General features: G+C 37.7%; 1 protein-coding gene across 4 annotated transcripts in view; it reads left to right on the forward strand.

The window, feature by feature from the left end:
• STX17 (syntaxin 17) overlaps positions 1 to 20,189 on the forward strand; it is a 33,388-nt gene that overhangs the window by 2,904 nt on the left and 10,295 nt on the right. For 3 of the 4 annotated variants that reach the window (XM_048940370.1, XM_048940369.1, XM_048940367.1), the window contains exons 2-4: positions 3,326 to 3,518; positions 9,308 to 9,373; positions 17,710 to 17,929. In XM_048940370.1, the coding sequence (XP_048796327.1) occupies positions 3,396 to 3,518; positions 9,308 to 9,373; positions 17,710 to 17,929 (409 nt within the window). In that variant the 5' untranslated portion in view covers positions 3,326 to 3,395. Of the gene's footprint in view, positions 1 to 2,805; positions 2,934 to 3,325; positions 3,519 to 9,307; positions 9,374 to 17,709; positions 17,930 to 20,189 lie in introns of all 4 variants that reach the window. The other variant, XM_048940368.1, reaches the window with a different exon arrangement.

Raw genomic sequence — 20,189 nt, forward strand, 5'->3', positions numbered from 1 at the left:
GTTCAACACTTGTGAGACTGTCCAACACGGATAGGGCCTGGAACACATGGTATTAAAGGAGAAACTGGGTGAGGTGAGTTTGATCAGCCTTAGGAAGAGAAGGTAAAGGAAGGGGAGATGTCACTGCTGGCTGTGGGAAGGCATGAGGCATACTCTGCTTGGAGGTATGCAGTAGTAATACGAGAGACACAGGAAGTTCCATATAAATATGAGAAAAAACTTCTTTGCTGTAAGGAAGACAGAACACTCGCACAGGCTGCCCAGAGAGTTGTGGAGTGTCCTCTGCAGAGATTCAGAACTCACCTGGACACTTTCCTGTGTGACCTGCTGTAAGAAGACTGCTGTTGCATGGGGTTGGACTAGATGATCTCCAAAGATCCCTTCCAACCTCCATGATTCCCTGAAAGGTGGTGGACACAAGCTGGTCTACTCACAATGAAGGGTTTTCGTCTTACTGATGTGTTGTTAATCTGAAAATGATCAAAGACAGGAGCAGAGGACTGGCAAGGGTACAGAGTGTCCATCAGACAGGGCAGGGCCTCTGCAATGACATCTAGCTTTTGCTAAAGGGCTTCTGAAATTCCATTCCAGCCTATGCTATGCTGTTACTCTGAGATTACTGGAGAAACGGTGTTCTTGCTTTGGAAATTAATTATGTGTGTTATCCTTAGGAAAAAGCAAACACAATAAAGTATGCAAGAAAGCTGAGATTTCTTTGCCATTACATCTGGAACTGACATACCAGAAAACCATGTAATTTTTAACTGCATTTGAATTATATTAACTTCAAATAAAGAGGTACTACTTTCTTGCATTTTTTTTTCTTATCAAGAATTTATAGCTTAGAATTTTTGTTACAAAAGCAGCAATATTGTGTGAGGAAAAAAGCAGAAGACCTGAAGGGGATGTAAGGAGTTTGTCTATTTCTTTCTTATTTTCTCATCCCTTGTTTGCAGCGTGTGGTAGGCAGCAGTGCCTTAAAGCATCTTACAGACCCTGTTGTTACTGAGTTTACAGCCTGGGAATTAGGAAGGTGGAGAAAGTGATTACTCGGAGCCCTCGTGCAGCTAAATACTTGGATTTAAAACCAAGGGCTTTATCAGCCTACCTGCTCAAGACCTATGGCTGTTAGCTGCATTAACTCTCCTTTACAGTAGTCCAGTTGGTAAGTTATCTGAACTGTTGGTTTTGACACTCGTCAATCTCTAAATACCAGTAAGGGGTAGGTACCAAATTAGGATGAATTCAACTTGTGTCAGAACAGCTGAGACCAGAGTGAGTTCTGTTTTTCCACTAATACACGCCGTGCAATAAGCTCAAAGAATTTGTGTCATTGCTTCTTCAACATGATTCTATTAGAAGAAAAGCATGACTTGGATACTGAATTTCTTTAAGGAACCAAATTTTAATTAATTCTAGCTCATAAACTGGTGGATTAGCTTATAAGCTGTCAGGAAATTAAATGTGTATTCAAAGCGGAAGTAGTGCGGTTTGGTGTATAATGCTTTTTATCTTTTGTTCATGGCAAGAAGAATCCAGGCTAAGCTCAAGCTGGAGTTCAGCCATGAGATACGAGTGGCTCTTTCAAAGGGGTCGGGGACCAGGCCTGCTGGTTTTAGAGTGATGGGAACAGTGAATCAACACGCAAGGATTTAAAGTTCTTTTCTCTTCCTGAAAGAAGTGAGGCTGCACGCTGCATGTTTATTCGAAGATTTGGACAAAGAACTATTAATACTGAATGCGTGGAGTTAGAAAGGGATTTGTAAGGCTTTTTGGTGGCATATCTCTGGGCAGTTTGAAGTGGGGATGATTTAGTAATGCTTGCAAAATCAACCGATGAAATAATTTTCTTCTGCGGTTCTGAAGAAGGGCAAGATGTTTCAGTGGTAATTCTACAGTGAAGTCTTACAGGTTGGCTTCCTCTAACTTGTTCAACTTCTCATCTTCCTTATTGGGTGGAATACATGAATGGGGAGAGTCATCTTTTAGCATTCTTTTTTTTTTTTTTCCTCCAGAAAATCTCAAAATTGTTTTATTTGGAGTTGTTGTGGAAAATGTGATGAATCTGGAACTTTATGTAGAAATCCAGCTTTTCTTTGCCTGAAGGTCTTTTACCTTTTCCCCTGGCCTGGTGGAAGACACTTACACTTGGCTCCTTCAAAGGTTAAGGGAAGGTGTAGGTGTCATCCCTGCAGTGTAGGTACGAGTGCAGGGACTGCCCACTGTCTGGTTAGACATGAGAAAAATAATGTATATTTTTAATAACACTAATCTGCTTGGCTGCCTGAAAAATGATATATTTTTTTTAACCTGTTATATTCTGTAAACAGGAAGATTATGCTAAGTCAATTATTTGAAGTTAGTTTGATTACTGGAAGAGTAAAATCAGAGAAAGCCTTCTGCTGAAGATGCTGTTGCAGTACAAGCAATTTAAGACAACTAAGTCAGCACGTCTTTTTCAACACAGTCATGGCAAAACCTTCTACCATTAATTCAATCTCTTGTTTTTGTTAAAAAAAAAGAATGTGAAGAAAGAAAATCTCATCTGAATAGCCTCTCTTTATACAGTACTAAAATTACAGAATTATCTCGCAGTAGTTTTTCTTGCCCTTTATGTGCATTCAGCATAATGGCATTCCTTTACACTACACACGCGCACACATATAAATGCTATTATTTACAGTTATATGCATGTTGTTGCCTACATATTGTATTTTAGAGAAGGGAGACTTGAAAAATAAGTTTTGTGCTTATGCAGAGAACAGAATTCAAGCTTCTTGTGTGCTGATTCTCCAAATATTTCAGTAACCTGTTCATACTCTCTGCTGGGTGATGCTGTGGCAACTTCAGGAAGGGACTTGAAGTAGAAGTCTTCAGTCAGAAGCTCTTACTTTTTCTGGAAAGTGAGCTTCCAGAATTACTGTCTTTTCACGGTATGTGTTACAACTTTATGGGTGTTTCAAGATGTAAATTGACAGAGCTTGAGCTCGAGGAATGCATCTAATCGTGGATGTTATTTTCAACAAGGGCTTCCACCTATCTTTATGCATCTTTATTTGCAGCTACCTTAATTATTTAGCTATTTCTTGTTACAGTTAAATTTTTATTTATGAAAGTAGATTCCCAATGCCTGTAATTAAATGGGAGTAATGATTTCAAATGCAAATAAAAATGGTAATAGGGTATCATTTTTTAGGTAGGTAATACTGTACTCAAGCACAGTTTTGTTGGAAAAGCTGAATTACCTTATTTTGCTTTCTTTTAAAAATCTGAATGACTATATTTTTGTGAGCCTGCAATTTTTTTTCCTCTCTCTTTCTTTTAGGGAGTTTTACCTTGGTAAAGGCATACTGGACGAGTAGCAAGTATTGCCTTCCTTGCAAGGTGCTTTTAGGATGTCTGAAGACGATGAAAAAGTTAGGCTCCGTCGAATTGAACCTGCCATTCAGAAGTTCATTAAAGTGGCAATTCCAACAGATTTGGAAAGATTAAGAAAACACCAAATAAATATTGAGAAGGTTAGTGTTCGCTTTTTGCTAATGTAGGTCTTTTTACAGCAGTCGCGCTGAAAGGTGATGCGTGGATTTTACAATGTTTACATGCTTCTGGTTGATATTGGTTTGTATGTGATAATGAGACTGAATATACTTCCAAGAAAAATCACTGTTGAGTTAAATTTTTGTGTATGCTTCAAATACTAACAAAATGAACACGCCCAGGGCAGTTGTGGCACAAAATGCCTAATGTCCATATTATTAAACCCCCATATTCTGTAAAACACAGTGGCTGCATCCACACTGCTGTGTTAACTCTTTAACCGTCATCAGAAGTTCTTTAAATAAGAGCAATCTGATGCAGCCAGAACAGTGCCAGGGACAGCTGTAGCAATTAGCTGTGTAAGTGATCAGATTCAAACGTCCCCTCTCTCTGCTTAGTGATTAAAAAAAATATGTAGCCTGTGGAAACTGACAGATTGGTTTGTCAAGAAAGGTGGTAAGAGATTCACTAAAACAAGTATTAATGTTAATAAACATCTAAAGGGGGGCAAATGAATGAGGCCAGGCTCTTCTCAGTGGTGTATAATGATAGGACAAGGAGTAATGGCCTTAAACTCAAATGTAGGAAGTTCTGTACTAATAGGCAGAAGAACTTCTTTACAGTAAGGGTGATGGAGCACTGGTACAGGCTGCCCAGAGAGGTTGTGGAGTCTCCTGTGGAGATATTCAAGACTTACCTGGACTCCTAGTTGTGCGACCTGTTGTAGGGTACCTGCTTTAGCTGGGAGTTGGACTCAGTAATCTCTTGAGGTTCCTTCCAACCCCTGCAATTCTGTGACACCAAATAACTAACAAAATAAACAAGGAAGAGAGTGAGTGACTCGAAAGAAGTGCTTGTTACTTTACTGTAACTTTACCAAATAGGCAATCATCTGAATGAGATTTTATGTGCAAGATTTATGCCTTGAGTAGCTCGAGGATGGGGAAGAGGGAAAACAAATCTTAGTATAGTTTCTGAGAATATAGTCAGGAAATAATGTGTTTAGGTGATAGCCATCTATTCTTATAAGAAATGCTTAGTTTAAGTGATTGTAAGTGAACAGGAGGTTATTAGTAGTCATTTCTTCGAAATACAGTGACGTGGTTGGAACAGTCACTTGTGGTTTGTTTGTGGGGTGGACTTTGGAAGGACTGCACATTTTGCTGTGCCTCTGGAAGTGTGCCGTGCTTTGGTCAAGAGGGATGATTCTGGAAAATAAAAAAAGGTTGTTTGCAGACGCTCAGTAGGTGCTGGTTAAACTCTACCAACCAAAGGTTACTGAAGGATTTAGCCACTGCTGGGGCATGCTCGAAAGGAAACTTCTTAGCTCATTCCTAGATGAAAAGTTGTGAAGAAGTACATTGGGATGGAAGTTGACAGTGCAGAAGTGACTGACCATGAGAAGATAGAAAAAACTGAGACAGAGTTTTTTCTGCATGGAGGCAGAGTTCTGTAGGTTCAAACAAACAAACAAAAAACAACAACAAAACAACAAAAAAAACCCCACCCTCACTTATTTAGCATCCATAAGCTCCCTACCAAAGGGCTTCCTATGGCTTTGAATGCTGTAATGAGAAACAGAGATGTGATTAGTGTGAGGGATGGTGCTGAGAGCTGCCGCATTTAGCAGCAGCACCTAGCTGGTGAGGAGGGGTGGGCAGCTACTTGTTGATGCTACTGGAAATCTCTTAGGTATTTAAACAAGGAATAATTACGCTGTATCTAGCCAGATAGAGTTACCATGGTGTCAGGAAAGGGGTGAAATACATTCCACTTAATTCAGCCTTGTGTTGATCAACTGGCATTTTTACTGGCCCAGCAACTGAAATGAGTTAAGCATTCCTGTTCTGCAGACAGAAGGGGAATCTTTATAAGGATGATTTTCTGTGTCTAGAAGAAAATTCAGAAAATAGTAGCACTGAGGATGAAATGAGGTTTTAGATTAGTTGTGATTTAACACTTTGTTTGAAGCGCTGCCAGAGAAGCTCATTCTTAGCCACAATTTAATTATAGGAAATACAAACCAGTGTTCTTGTGATGGCATTGGTTGGCCTCATTAAAATACCATGCTTATTGAGTAGTTTATATTTTAATGTACAAATCTGATGCAATCTAAAAGTATTTGGGACATTTCTTGATCTTATTTAGATTACTGACAGAACAGATCATTCACACTGATGTAATCAACTTAAGAAATTTGTGTATTGAACAATTCTTAAATATTTGTAAACTAATCTTAAAATTAAGTTAAGTGCATTTCCTCCAGAACATTTCTTTTACGGAAGCCAAAAGCTAGAGCAACATTTAGTACAGGTTTGTCTTTCTTCAGACTAACATTAATAAAAAAATTGTGCATCTTTAGACTATGCAAGTCTTGGCAGATTTGGTATTTGAATTATTACTAAGTAGAATTACTAGATACAAGTAACTACTGATAAAACTTCTAAGTAAACACTTGGCAACTGTGTCAGGAGCTATTGAGCAGTGTTGACAATGTCAGAACTCTGTACTGATAAGAAATACAACGTAAAGCTTTATGAGAAGTAATACATCCAAGTATGAAACTAGTCTCTGAATGCCTTATCCTTTGAAAAGTCCACACGTAGGGTAATGTTCTTAAAATTTGGAAGTTTCTTTATTTTTTAAACACTTACCAAGCTGTAAGAACTATTACTATTCCAAACTTCACATTTTTGACAGCTTTACGAGAGCACAAGAATAAAAATACATCAAAGCTGCATTTGAAATCTTTTCCTCAAGTAAGTTTTAGATTATTAGAACTCTAGCAATAGTTTGGTTGAAATACTTCCATAGTGATTTACACTTGTATATCTTTTATATGCATTTCAGCCCATAATGAATGTGTTACAGTATTTCTGCATGCTGTCGGCATCAGCAGCTTAAGTGGTTTTCTCAAAAATATTTTTTTGTAAATTTAACTTTCAGTGATGCAAACCAAATATCCCTGGGGGTTAAAGGATAATTTTGTAGAATCTAGTCTTGTTTATTTTACAGGCTACTTTTAAGCAAAAATCACTAATTATGTCAAATTGCTTAGAGCAGCAAAATTATTTACTTATGATGAAGCCAATATCTCTAACCTCATTTCATGAATATTGATTTAAACCTGAGGTTCCAGAGATAGTCCAAACAATTAATCTACTAAATCACTGTTTGAAGAAACTATAAAATCAATATATAATGAAATGTGACCTTGAGTACACCTTTCCAAGGGAAGTGCATACCATAAATCCGCCATCATAGTATTGCTTTTCAAAGATGACCGTGAAACACTGTTTTGAGTCCAGTGTTTCATATGTGAGTTCCTAAAGACTTAAAAATTAAGTTGGTAATCTATGCTTGTGGGTTTTAAAAATCATTTTCCTTATCTTTTTTTTCTTTTTTTCTTTTTTTACCTTAAGATTTCTTGTTTTCTTTCACTCTGAAATAGGGAATAAAATGCATGCTTATCCAAAGGAGCTTCAAATTTGTTCATTCCTGTCTGGTGAGAGAAAGATGGGGGTTTTGGCATGCTATCCTGAACTTTGCTGGGGAGGATTAACAGTCCCTAAGGAAAAAAAAACACACAAAAAAAGAATTAGTGTAAACCATAGCAATCTTTTCTCAGTTGCGCTCAATTAAAGTAGTTTGTGAAACACTTGTTCTCTTTGACATGAGCCTGCTGACATGGTGAGATGATGGATGAAGGAGAAGTGACACAAAATGAGGAGCACAGTCTTAACTGAGTCTTAACTGCTGGCTTCATCCCAGTGTATACATTTGCCTAAGACTTCTATTATTCAAATCGACATTAATTAAGATTTAGCCTGCTACTAAAATGAATGCAGAAGGCATTCTGAAGAGTTTTGAGTTTTTTCCATGTCTAGTAAATACTTTCTGGAAGAAATGGAATGGATTCAAAACATAAACCTGAAAGTCTTTTTAAGACAGTCTTTGAAGGAGAAAAAGTCAAGCAGGCAAAGAGACTGAGTGTATGTAACTTTATGTTTTGTATTTCTGATGTGGAGTGTAACTATTTGGCTGTTTTTCTGGCACAAAAATTTTATTTGGCACAAATTAAATATGTGAGTATTCTGTCAGCATTTTTATTTGTGGACCTCAGTTTTATGTGTATTTCTTAATGCTATATGGAAGTAATACCTGTGTTCAAAGTTTGCTGTGTCTTGTCCCTGAGCCCAACAAGGTGAACATTGGCAGTAGTACGGCCTACTTTCTGATGGGCAACAAAGGTGGGCCAATGAGGAAGAGTTCTCTGGCAACACAAATGTCATTGCTCTGCATGTATTCAGTCATGATGTTGTTTGAGGCCATACGTTTGCTGGGCGTTTCTGGAAATGGTGAAAAGCAAGAAGGGTTTCCTAAGGAATTATTTTTCTTCTTAATTGGAAAACATTTTTAATATTGAGAATGTGAACATTGTAATGCAGTCAATTGAAACTGAAAATAAATATAATTTTTTTTTTTCCCAAACCCTTCTTGTTTCATTCTCAGAAGTACTTGTTACTTCTTCAGGGACGACTGAACTGGAAGGCCCAATGCTGATCCAGGCTTTTAGTGAATTTTATTTTAAAGAGTAATGGCTATAATTTTAATAGTGTAATAATTTATGCAGAAGTTGCTTGTTTTCAAAAAAAAACAATTTTAATATGACTTAACTGAGTGTTAAGTGTTTTCTCTTTGAAAGCACTTCAAAATTGTAACATGAAGGAACAGTTTTCTCTGAATATGAGTAACTTCTTGTTTCTTGGCATGTTTTAGCAAACAGTAATGTGCAATCCTCATTACCCTGGCCTCTGTAACCAGAGAGATAATCAATAAAATATGCACATAGTAGATAAGATGGTATTTTAATTAGCACCAAAGCATATTAGGAAACTGGGGAGTTAAAATTTACGTAAAAGTACATCAAAAATAGTGATAAATATTTTGTTATTTAAACAATTGAAAAGAGCATCCTAATATTGTCTAGCATTTTAAATCTCTCCTTTGATGATTTCATCACCTGTTCCAGGATTCGTAACTTCTGCTTTTCTGTTGTTTTACTTGGGGCATTCTCTGCTTTGGTCATGTGTGTTACTCAGGTCAACAGGCAGTAGCAGGGATTGATACATTTTAATAATGAAAGGTTTGTATGTCTTGATATGCAGTGATTTTTGCAAAACTTGCATTTAGCTAATGGAGTAATGACCTCTGGTCTGTCCAGTGTAAAGTGCTATGTGGATTGTTTCCCATCACAACACCATGGAGCTTCAGACAGGTGCCAGGTTTGCCTTGGTGATCACTGCAACTGTGTAACTACATAGAAAAAATGGAAAGCGTAAATGTAAACAGTAGTGTTGTGTAATGAGTGTGGTTCTCAGTGTAAATAATATCACATACCTTGGTGTCCTATGTGACCAGTCCCCACCCCTTGCTTCCTTTTTCCTTGCTCTTCCCTTCCTTTTACTGACCACCAAGTGATTTATGCCACAGCAGCATTGGGACACTGCTGTATTTCTTTGCCGTTAAGAACCGATGCCAAAACCTGGATTATCTGCAATTCAATGAAAAATATGTTGTGCAAAATTATCCACAAAATACATTGCCATTTAATTCTCTGATTTTGCAGCAGAAATGCCTATGACTCAGCTTTTTTTTTTATTATTATTATTACTGTTAATTTGGGAAAATTAAAGAGGTTTCCTTTTTCTGCTTAGCCACGTGGGGAAGGGAAAAAGCAATTATATGGAGTATTTTTTCTTTCTTTTAGTATCAAAGATGCAGACTCTGGGACAGACTGCATGAAGAGCACATTAATGCAGGACGAACAGTTCAGGTAAGGACAATAAAATCATAGTGATGTTAATGGAAATGAATCACATATATAACTCCTGATGCCTTAGGGGCAGATCTTTACAGAGAAGTATATTTTACAGAGGGATTTGCCTGAAATACTGTTTTGCTTTGTTTTCTTTAAAAGGTTAGGGATTTCCTAATTTTGTCCTATGAGGCAAATACAGTCAGAAATGTTTTGAAGCAGGTGGGATGGCATGTCAGTGGGAATATTCAGAGTTCTTGAACAAATAACTTCTAGTCATTTTTTCAAGATCTTGTATTAAATTATTTTGTGTACATTTACGGTGAGCTTTTTTTTGATACTGTGTATGATTTCAAGTGCATAGGTGACTGCTGATATCCCAACTAGTATTTGCATGCAGCTTTATGTAAAGTGGGGGTGGGAGACTGGCATTTTGTGAACTATCCTATTACATGAGTGAGTTAGAAAATAGTGAGATAATGAGACAGTGTTAATTCTGAAGCATGGTTTCAGACCAAACATGGAACATCTACACTACTAGTTTGATGTGCATATTTTTTATTACATGCATCATATTTTCAAAGGATGAAGCACCAGACCCATTTGTCTGCATGGTATCATCTCATTGCCTTTGTGCATAATCAACCATAACTCAGCACAGAAGGAATCTCATATCTGCTTTTCAAAAAAATAGAAAACATGTCCTGATGAAAATGGGTGCCAAAGGTAATGCCAAGCATTGGTAGTACACAGCCACAGTAGACTGCAGAAAAACACAAAGGCCAGATCTTCACAAGTTTTGCTGATGCAGGTACAGCAGCTAGTACTGGCAGAACTGGTAACAGACCGATCTTAGCCAGCAGGAAAGGCATCCTGTGTTGATTTTACAGTTGTTTTTCAGAGCAGGGACAAGACTTTGTTGCTGGACCAAACCTTTTGTAACCTATCCTGCATCGAGCAGGCTTTGCCAGTGGGGATGGCACAATCCTAAAACATCATATTTTAAAATTTTAAAATACTATGCTTATTGCAATGCTTTCCTGACACCTGTGGATAGTTGGGCCAGACTAAAAATGGAAAAGGAAAAAAAAACTCGGAAAGAACTTTATTGTAATCAAACAACAGCACTAGGCAGAAGGCAGAGCTAGAGTTACCTTTTTTTGAGGAATAGAAGGTATTTATGAGCTTTTTTAATCATTCTGTAAATGATTAGAAGTTATATGTGAAATCCACTGGATTTTTCTTTTAGATTTGAGTGCTCATGGTTTTCCCTAAGCATTTTTGACATTTGAGCATAAAATAAGTTTATTCCTCGTAGCATTAAAAAAGGATGCCAAAGGGATTTGCAAAATCAGTCCTGTTCAGGTGTTTGCTTGTGTCTGTGCTGTAATCTATGTTCACATCTGTGAAGGGTAAGAGAGGCTTCTCTTGGGGCACCTGATGTTCAGTGTCATTTGTCTACCATGATAAAAGTATCAAAAATTACAGAAACAGCAGTCATGTTGAGGATGTTGTTTTTAACCACGTTGACATCTCTTAGTAATAAAATATCATACTTATCTCTAGAAATATTTATGTTTGGCTTGGGCCTAAAGCCCATGGTTTTCACTTTCAGTCAGAATAAATTTTCTTCCTTTTTATTTAGTCTTTACTTCTTATAGGTCAGGATGCAAGTTGTGCATCAAGCTGGTCACATTCAGATACCCAGAGGGCCAAATAAGGATCTGGATCTGGATCTGCAAGAAGTGTAGAGTAGCTCTCTATTTTAATTAAATAGTTAGTAGTCTGGATTAGTTGATAATAAATTATATGACATGTAGAATGTGTTTGCTGTAAGCTGTTTAAATGTTTACCAATGGACTTGTGATCTGTTTGTTTGCGAAGAAATCAGATTAATTATTGTGATACCAAATGTTCTCCGCAGCACACACTTTGCTCTCAGAATTAGATGTTGTAAAAATACATTAGGAATCCCTAAGTCAATATTGACCCAAGGCATCCGCCACAGGTTTTAGACAAATATATGCACAGCCACTCTACATTTAATCCATGTGCACATAATTAGCCATTTTTCTGAATTTTCAGTTTACCCAGAATAATTACTTCTGTTTTAAGTTTGATGATGGTCAAAATTCTAATAGAAGTGTAGATGAGCATAAGTGTATACCTCTTCTTTCTGGTGACTGAATGCCACAGGAAAAACTTTTAAAAAGGAAAGTGAGGAAATGGAAAACCTGTGTGGGGCATGAAGACGCCCTGAGAAAACAACTCTTGTATGCGCAATTGTTTATGGTGTCAATGAAGGGTCATGTAAAACCAGTTCATTGTTGCAGCCTGTTGCTGTCTGTAGGGTACATATAGCCATAATTTAGAGTTTATTTGACCTATACCAGGAAATTTTTACCATATATTCTTTGTAACAATACTTGGAATGAAGTGCAGAGAAAGTAAATGATGACAAGAGTACATTTACACAGCTAAGCTATTGTAATACTTCCTTAAAAATTTCATTTATGTTTGAGAGAAGTTTGGATGTTGGCTTTATTTAGAGGTGCTATTTGGTTCTTAAACTGAAACAATGTGCAGAATGGAAGGAGTGTTGAATGACACAAAGAAGATAGGAGATAAAAAAGGGAGTGATTCATTGGAGGTGGCAGATCATATGGCTTCCATGTACTATTTCAGCATAAATCATTTAAAGTCCAAATTGTTGGAAGTAGTGTATGACATTACACTTAATAAAGAAGAAAAAGAGAATAATGATGGCAGAGATTGAATGTAATACTGGCTTGATGACAACGATTCATTTAGTTGGTGGCACTGGGAGCTGCGTAGGAAGCATAAGTGAAATGCTGGAGTTTCTATGTGCTCTAGGATATAATATCGCTGAGGGTGAGAGTCTGAGGCAGGTACTTCCATGGAGAATGTTAAAGTAGCTGCTGTTGCCTTAGATAGTACTGGAGCTTCAGGATCATTTTATATTTGTGACTTTGGTCTTTTCCACACAACATGAGGTATCTCCACCAGTTCTGGAAGAGTTTGAAGTTCTATCTCCTTTTCAAGGGCTTTGGCCTCCTCACACTCCACTGACATTTATGTAAGGTGGGGCCATGCAGACACAGTGTTTATCCTGGTGTCAGAACCTCTTCTTGGGTCAACACTGAAGCACTGCGATGTACCTCAGGCTCTTTGTAACTACGTCTTTCCATTGTGCTGTTATTTGCCCTTGGCCCAGGCTCAGTGCCATAACGTGGCAGTGCAGGTCACCATGCGTGTTTGCCTGCAGTTGCATGGAAATTTCACTGTTTCTTTTTTTTTTTTTCCCCACCAGTTATTTGTTCTCAAATGTCATGAAGTCCTGCACACAAGAGACTGGTGTAGCTGGTACAGTGTTTCTGGTAATGTTCACACAACGTAGCATCCTGGTGGATCTCTTACCTCCAAATCTGTGTACAGTTTGGAAAAACCAGGCTCCTTTGTGTCCCTACCTCAGTTCTGTGCCCATTTATGAAGAGTGAACCTTATCCCAATAAAGTCCCCTGAGACCTAGGGATGAAAGCATTACATAATAGCCATGTAATATTATTTCTGTTGTATAACAAGTGGCGTAAAGCTGCGAGGGGCTCAGGGATTCTGTTGGAGAGGACAGGATTAGAATGTATAATGATGTTGAGATCAATCTGATTTTGGATAGTGACAAAGACAGTCATTAGACAGGAATCACTGACAGCGTAAATGCAGCATGTGAAGCTCTTCAGATAGGTGCTCTATAGGTAAGAGCTTGTGGGACACGAAATAAAAGTAGGCCTGCAGTGTGATTGTGACAGTGATTAAAAAAAGCACCAAATAACAACATGAGATATATAAGCCAGAGAGCAGTCAGTGTGCAATATCGTGTAGTCTGTGGTCAGCATTAGTAGGATCCCAGGACTTCTGCAGTTTGGACACCACTCTTTTATAGAGGCTGTGGACATGTTAGGGAGCATTCAGGGAGAGCAATGAAAATGAAAATGGAAATGGAACTTATTTGGAAAGGCACAAAAATTACTATTTTTTGTTTGAGAAGTGTCTGACAATGGCATGTTATCCACTTGCAGGCTTGAAAGATTGCTGCACAGAAAACAGGCTGTGCTTTCCTGTGCATTTCTGTTAGATATGAGAAAAAACTGTGGCAATTAGGATAATGAAATCCTACAGTATTGTATCAAGAAGGCTGTAGCTCTTCATAAAGAAGTCTTTTGGAAACCAAATTAGATAAGTAGGTATCAAAAATGAAATAATGACAACAGATCACTCTTTGAAGGGATGATTTCACAAAGAGTTTGCCAGCTTTATCCTACGTTTTTTTTGTGAGAAAGCCATTTGAAACAAAGAGTTGTTTTGTTCTGCTTTGTTTTTTCAACGCTAACAGACCAGAATTCCATACGTTATGAAGAAAAATTCTGAGACTTTTAGGCTGAATTTGGTGAATTCAGAACTGAGGAGTTTGCATGAATGAGAACAGCGTTGTGTGTTGCCTTCCTTGCTGTCCTGTGAAAATTATTATGAAAAGAAGTCACAGCCATTTGCATTTCTGTAGCATTTATTAGGGGTTACACCCTGGTGAGCTCCTGAGATGCATCTCCTCACAGCAGGGCTTAGGGCCCTTGCTAGGCTGATTCCATTTAGCTTGTTTAATTGACAATAAATTGAATGAGAGTCATTTCCAAATCCACAGACCAAGAGGTACTACAACTACATTTCACCAAATATGCAAATGCCATTATTTGATTCCTCTGTCTTCTTTCTCGCAAATATTTATCTTTGATCAGCAATATAATAATGTGCAGTGAAACTAAGGATTAGACTTAGCCATGCCTTGGAGTTTCTGTCTCTTGAAGCTTCTGTTCAAGATTTTGAAAACTCGAGCACCTTTGGTCATTGTACAGTAACTGGGTCTCTACTACAAGGCAGACATGGGCCTGACACAGTGGTCCAAAGGAAGGCTGGAGCACCTCTCCTAGGAAGACAGGCTGAAGGTGCTGGGCTTGTTGATCCTGTAGAGGCTCCGGGGAGATCTCATTGAGGTCTTTGAATATACAAAGGGAGCTTATAAGAAAGATGGAGAAAGACTCTTTACCAGGATGAGGGGCAACAATTTTAAATTGAACAAGCGTAGATTTAAATTGGATATATGACAAAATTCTTGATAATGATTGACGAGACACAGGCACAAGCTACTCAGAGAAGCTGTGGATACCTCATTCCAGAAAGTGTTCAAGGCCAGACTGGATGGGGCTTTGAGCAATCTGATCTAGCGGGAGGTTTCCCTGCCCACGGCTGGGGATTGGAACAAGATGGTCTGTAAGGTTCCTTCCAATCCAAGCCATTCTGTTCATCATACTCATGCTTTTGCTATACTAGTAATTTGCTCTAGCTGTACTTACAGTGCTGTAAATCCCTTACAGAGATATGTCTTAATTCCAACTGGGAAACTTTCCTTTTTAAGAAGCTGCTTGGAAGCATTATTAACTCGCACCAAACTCATTGTTGACACTGTTTCTTACAGGCTGCTTGGCTGCTAAACAACAGGTTTTTGTTTGGCTTACCATTTTCTGTTTCCATTAAAGCCAAAGTCAGGATAGTATCTTTATTCCTGAAACAGAACAGCATGATCACCTTCTCTCAGTCCTCGGTGTCTGGTTCCTGCAAACTAAATAATGAAATGTTGCATCTAGATAGTCCTATTTGGTCTTTTAAGTTGCATTCATTACATCCAAGGTTTTATAAAATGAGAATTTTGGCATGGGGTGGACTGTGACAATAATAGCATTCTCCCTTTTTCAGTCTCTTGGGGAGATCACAGGAGATAGATTAAGATGAGTGTATATAGAAAATTATTGCACTATGTTTCTAATTTTACTTGATATCTTGCAAAATTATTTATTGTATTCATCTCCCTATTTATTTTTTTTGTTGATTACTGTTTTTACCTAGGGTTAATCTTAAATAATGTAGCCTAAATTGACTGGTAATAGTATTAATTTAAACATACAATAGAATATTCTCGTATTAATTTGACAAATGATTTTTATGAATCAGTAGTTCTTTGGTTGCCTAACGTGTCTCATACAGCATTACTTGAATTTGTTGTTGAATTATTTTCCTTCTCTAATTATAATTCTATTATTCTTTTCAAGCACATTAAAAATGTTAGTTCTGCTGGTGTGTATAAATAAAATAAGTTCCAATTACTTCCTGCTTTTTCAGGTATGCAAGATTGCTTTCCTAAGGCATTATTGCCTGAACCTGGTTTCTGTTATTGAAAAAAAAAAACCACCTTTATTTCCCTAACCACTCCCTGGTGTTAATCCATTCTTTTGTTCTGCTATGAGAAGAATATTTAAAACAGTTGGTAAATAGTGGAATGAATAATATAAATCACTGTATCTCCTTATAATGTAATGCAACAAATATAGTTTTTATTGAAGTCTTATTTAAAAAAAAAACAAAAACATAAAAACTGTGCCCTAAAACAATGAGTAGTATAATTTGGGCTATCAATTTCTTTTGTTCATTTTTTAGAGAAAGAGAAGTTGCATGCATTTCCAGATTTTAAATGCCTAAGCAATGAAATTTTTGCCCTAGACAAAAATTTATGTCACAGGAGATGCCTGCGTTCGGGTTATTCTTGCTAGCTGAGAGTAGTTCCTGTCCACTTTAAACCCTTGCAATTAGATATATTTCTGTATCTTACTAATTCTTCTCATTTGTGCATAAAGATATCTTTACAAAATAAAAATGATAATTTGGAAAAACTGAGGATCACAAATGATTGCAGCCTGAAGTGCATTAATCACCACAGTTGCTTATTATTTAAAAAACAAAAACAACAGCAACAATAAAAACACAGGTTCTAAGAAGCAGTCACTTTATTTAGTAGCATCTTGACTTTATGCGACCTATGTAAATATTTTGGCAAACCAGTCACAGATACCAAAATAATGTCAATAATTGCAAAGTGAATTAGGTGAACTGTGAACCCCCAACACCAGAAGGAAGTGGAGTTGTGGGAGCAGGTCCAGAGGAGGGCCATGAAGATGATGAGAGGGCTGGAGCACCTCCCATACGAGGACAGGCTGAGAGAGCTGGGGCTCTTCTGTCTGGAGGAGAGAAGACACCAGAAGTATCTTAAAGCAGCCTTCCAGTGCCTAAAGGGGGCTACAGGAAAGCTGGGGAGGGACATTTTATAAGGGCATGTAGTGACAGGACAAGGGGAAATGGTTTAGAATGGAAGAGGGCAGATTTAGACTAGTCATCAGGAAGAAATTCTTTACTGTGCGGGTGGTGAGACACTGGAACAGGTTGCACAGTGAGGCTGTGGATGCCCCCTCCCTGGAAGCATTGAAGGCCAGGCTGGATGGGGCTCTGAGCAACCTGGTCTAGAGGGAGGTGTCCCTGCCTACAGCAGGGGGTTGGAACTAGGTGATCTTAAAGGTCCCTTCCAACCCAAACCATTCTATCATCATTTAAATATCTTAGTTGAAACTCTAAACAAAAGCGGCCTGACTCTTAACTTGGAGAAGTGGATGAAGTTGACAACAAGGAAACAAAAATATTGATGGGGATGACGTAAATAAATATTTCTCCCTTGTTTTGTGGTTGGCTGATACTACAGAAGGAGGTAATAGGTGCCACCTCTTCCTTGATACTCGGTTCTTACTCTTCTGGAGCCGATGGCTTAATTGCTGTTACAGAAGATAGGACACTTACTGAAAGATTCTGACCAGTACATCTACTCCATGCACTGTGTGCACAAACTGTTGTTTTTTCTCCAAATTCCATTGAAGAGGGAATTACTGCCACCATTTCTGTTTTATTTTAGAAAATGGAGTGATGTTGCGTAAGAAAATATGAAAAATACAACAGGCGTAACAAACTGGTTATGATCTAGTAGTGCTTCCAAGTGAATTGCACTCAGAAGTAGTTTCAGTGAAGTAGAATACTTACAGTGGTGACTTACAAAGAGTAGGAGATTGGCCATTCGTTCAAAATGGCAGGCTTTAAGTTGTGGCATGTGAAGCAAGGACTTCTTTGCAGAGTTTTATAGGGTGACTTTTTCCATTAGGAGCAGTCTTTGTTAAGTGAATCAAAAGCATTCAAAGAATGCAGGCTGGAGAGAAGAATGGATCTAAAGGAGAGGTGGCCAAGAACAAAAAAGTTCTTTTGAAGTAGGGACTTTTAGAGGTTTTATTTCTCTTAGTCTATGAAAACTTAGAAATGGCACTTTTTGTGATCGCTTAGAAAATGTAATTGATCAAATGACTGTTACTTCCTAACCACAGAAGGTGTTAAATATATTAAAACTGTTACAGCAACTTCGAGCCAATATGAGAGAGATGGAAAAACTTTGTTTGCGAGTCCGACAGGAAGACATCCCAGTTCTGCAACGGATGATAAATCCAGTGAAAGATGAAGCTTCATCTGCCATAAAACACTTCCTGCAGCTCCATTCTGAATCTGCAGAAGAACTTAAAAGGCAACTAGAAGGACAGGAAGATGCCTCCTTAACCAGATCTGCAACTGTGGGAGGAGGTAGTAGAATTTCATGTCTGTATCTATTGTATCTATATCGTTGTGTCCATTCAGCACTTTTGACTAGATATAAATGAAAGAAACTAAAGAGATTTCAGTTGAATAACAATTGTTAATTCAGAAGTGGATTTTCTTCCCCTGTGCCACGCTTTTATTACCCACTACTGAGTTTTGATAAGTAGTTGAGTATCTTAGAAAGAGAGCAGGTGTGGCCTTCCATGAGAAAGAGAATACCTCTTTCTTTAGCGTTCGATCTTGGTAACAGACAAAAAGCAGAAAATATTATAAATCCATTTAAGTTAAAGATTTTGCAAATGCGCTGTAGCATGCAAGGAGTCAGATGTTGGCTGTTTTTCCTTCCTTTCTACACAAAATAGATTCTCATTCTCTTGTACTATTCTGCCTCCAGGGGAAATACTTACTCTGCTGTGGCATTAGCCAGCATTCTCTACTATTAATCTGTGAGAAAGTTGATTTTATCAGTTATATCCTTCTACATAATAGTAATTAGATTTATTACTTCAGTAGCAGCGTTGTTTAAAATTGTTTGGCAATTTCATGCATCTTTAAAATGGTGTGCTTTCAGTCCATGGCATTGTAGAAGAACCTGCCCTCACATTTTATTTCATGACCCTTCTTGCTGCTGTATAAAGAACTACAGGAACGGTTTCAAGTGCAATTAGCAAGGAACTAAGTCTAACAGAAAGAAAAGTTGATTTAGAAAAATGGGCTTTCAAGAACATAATGTGTAGTAGCATTGCTAAGTGTTACAAAAAACAAGTTGTATCAAATCTGCAATTCATGTCTTCTTGCCAGACCAGTAAAAAGTGATTTGATTGGCTTCTGACATATATGATTCTTGATTATATTCAACACTCTCAGCATCTTTTAGCTTTCAGATGTTCCTGAGCTGATTGTTCAGGAGTTTATCCTAATATCATTGTGGATGTCAAAGTCTGGCTATTTGCTGCATCCTCCTTCCTCTCCAAATAGAAGAAGATAACTGAGTTTGTTCTCTTGCAGTCCTCTGGGATACTGTTCATGCTCTCTACACAGAGAAAAATGTTTCTGTTTTCCAAGGTTGCTTCTTAAATAATCTGGAGTGATTTTCATCAGACACTTCAGGTTTCAAATACATCTCAATATTTTCAACCTGTTTTCTTTATCATTTGCCTTCTTGTTAAAATTAATTGCATCAAGTGTCAGATTACAGCTGCTTTTTTGTGGAAAGACTGACGTATGTAGCTCTGTGTCATCCTGTTTTCTTTCTTCACCCCGCGATGCACGTACTTATACTTCCCTTGTCTTTCTCTGATGGCAGTCACGGGAACTTTCTTGCTACCATTTATTTAGCTCTTCTGCATTCCTTTAACCTTTTGGAGTTTCTTTCCTATAGGTTCTATTAACCAGTTTGCTGGATTTGTTGATACTTCTTTTTTGGGGTGCTCGCTGTCTTTGGCCTTATTCTGAGATTTAGGACAGACAACTCTGGCATTCATCTGTATTAGCCATTACTTTCAAGCTCCTTATGACCTCTTCTGTGTTACAATCAGAATAACATTTAAAACACCTTTTTTCTTGGTAACTTTCTACAGTTGTCCTCCGTACATTTGGTTATTTTCTTGCAAGGGCCTTTTGTCTAACAGTTACATGGATAGCAAGTGAGAGCTGCAGTGTAATTCCAGAGATCAGGACTGCTTTTTAATCTGAAATACCTTTGAATTACGATGGAGACCGAGCATAACCACACCTTAAAAAGACAAGAAATTGATCTCAGAGATTGAGATGGAAGATAGAAAATCATTACTGGAATGACATACTCCTATATGTCAGCTCAGGAATACAGAAATAGCTCATCCCATTTAAAGTGAAACATACAGTAAGGCAGACAACTAAATTTAATTATATAGGGTTTTTTTTTTTTTAATGGTTTGCCTGACTGCTGTGAAAGCAGCTCTGTTGAATTGCTAGCACGGATGCAGTGTATTGCCTGTTCCTTTGTGCTTAGAGGCTGCAGTCCTGAAAGGAAATCTTGGCTGCTGATCTTAATCAAAGGAGCTTCAGTATGCCCATTCTCTGTGGCATGTTGCTTCCCATCTGGTAGAGAAGTAAGGAGTTTACAAATTCAAATTGCCCATTTGGAAGGTGTGTCAGTGAAATGATGTGATTCCTTCACCTGAGCTCAGATCCAATAGAACTGAAATTTAATTGCATTTTAAACAAATATTAACAAAAGGTGAGACTCTACTCCAAAAATTAC

The sequence above is a fragment of the Lagopus muta genome, chromosome 3 (genome assembly GCF_023343835.1).
Source record: "Lagopus muta isolate bLagMut1 chromosome 3, bLagMut1 primary, whole genome shotgun sequence".
In the NCBI taxonomy this organism is placed as follows: domain Eukaryota; kingdom Metazoa; phylum Chordata; class Aves; order Galliformes; family Phasianidae; genus Lagopus; species Lagopus muta.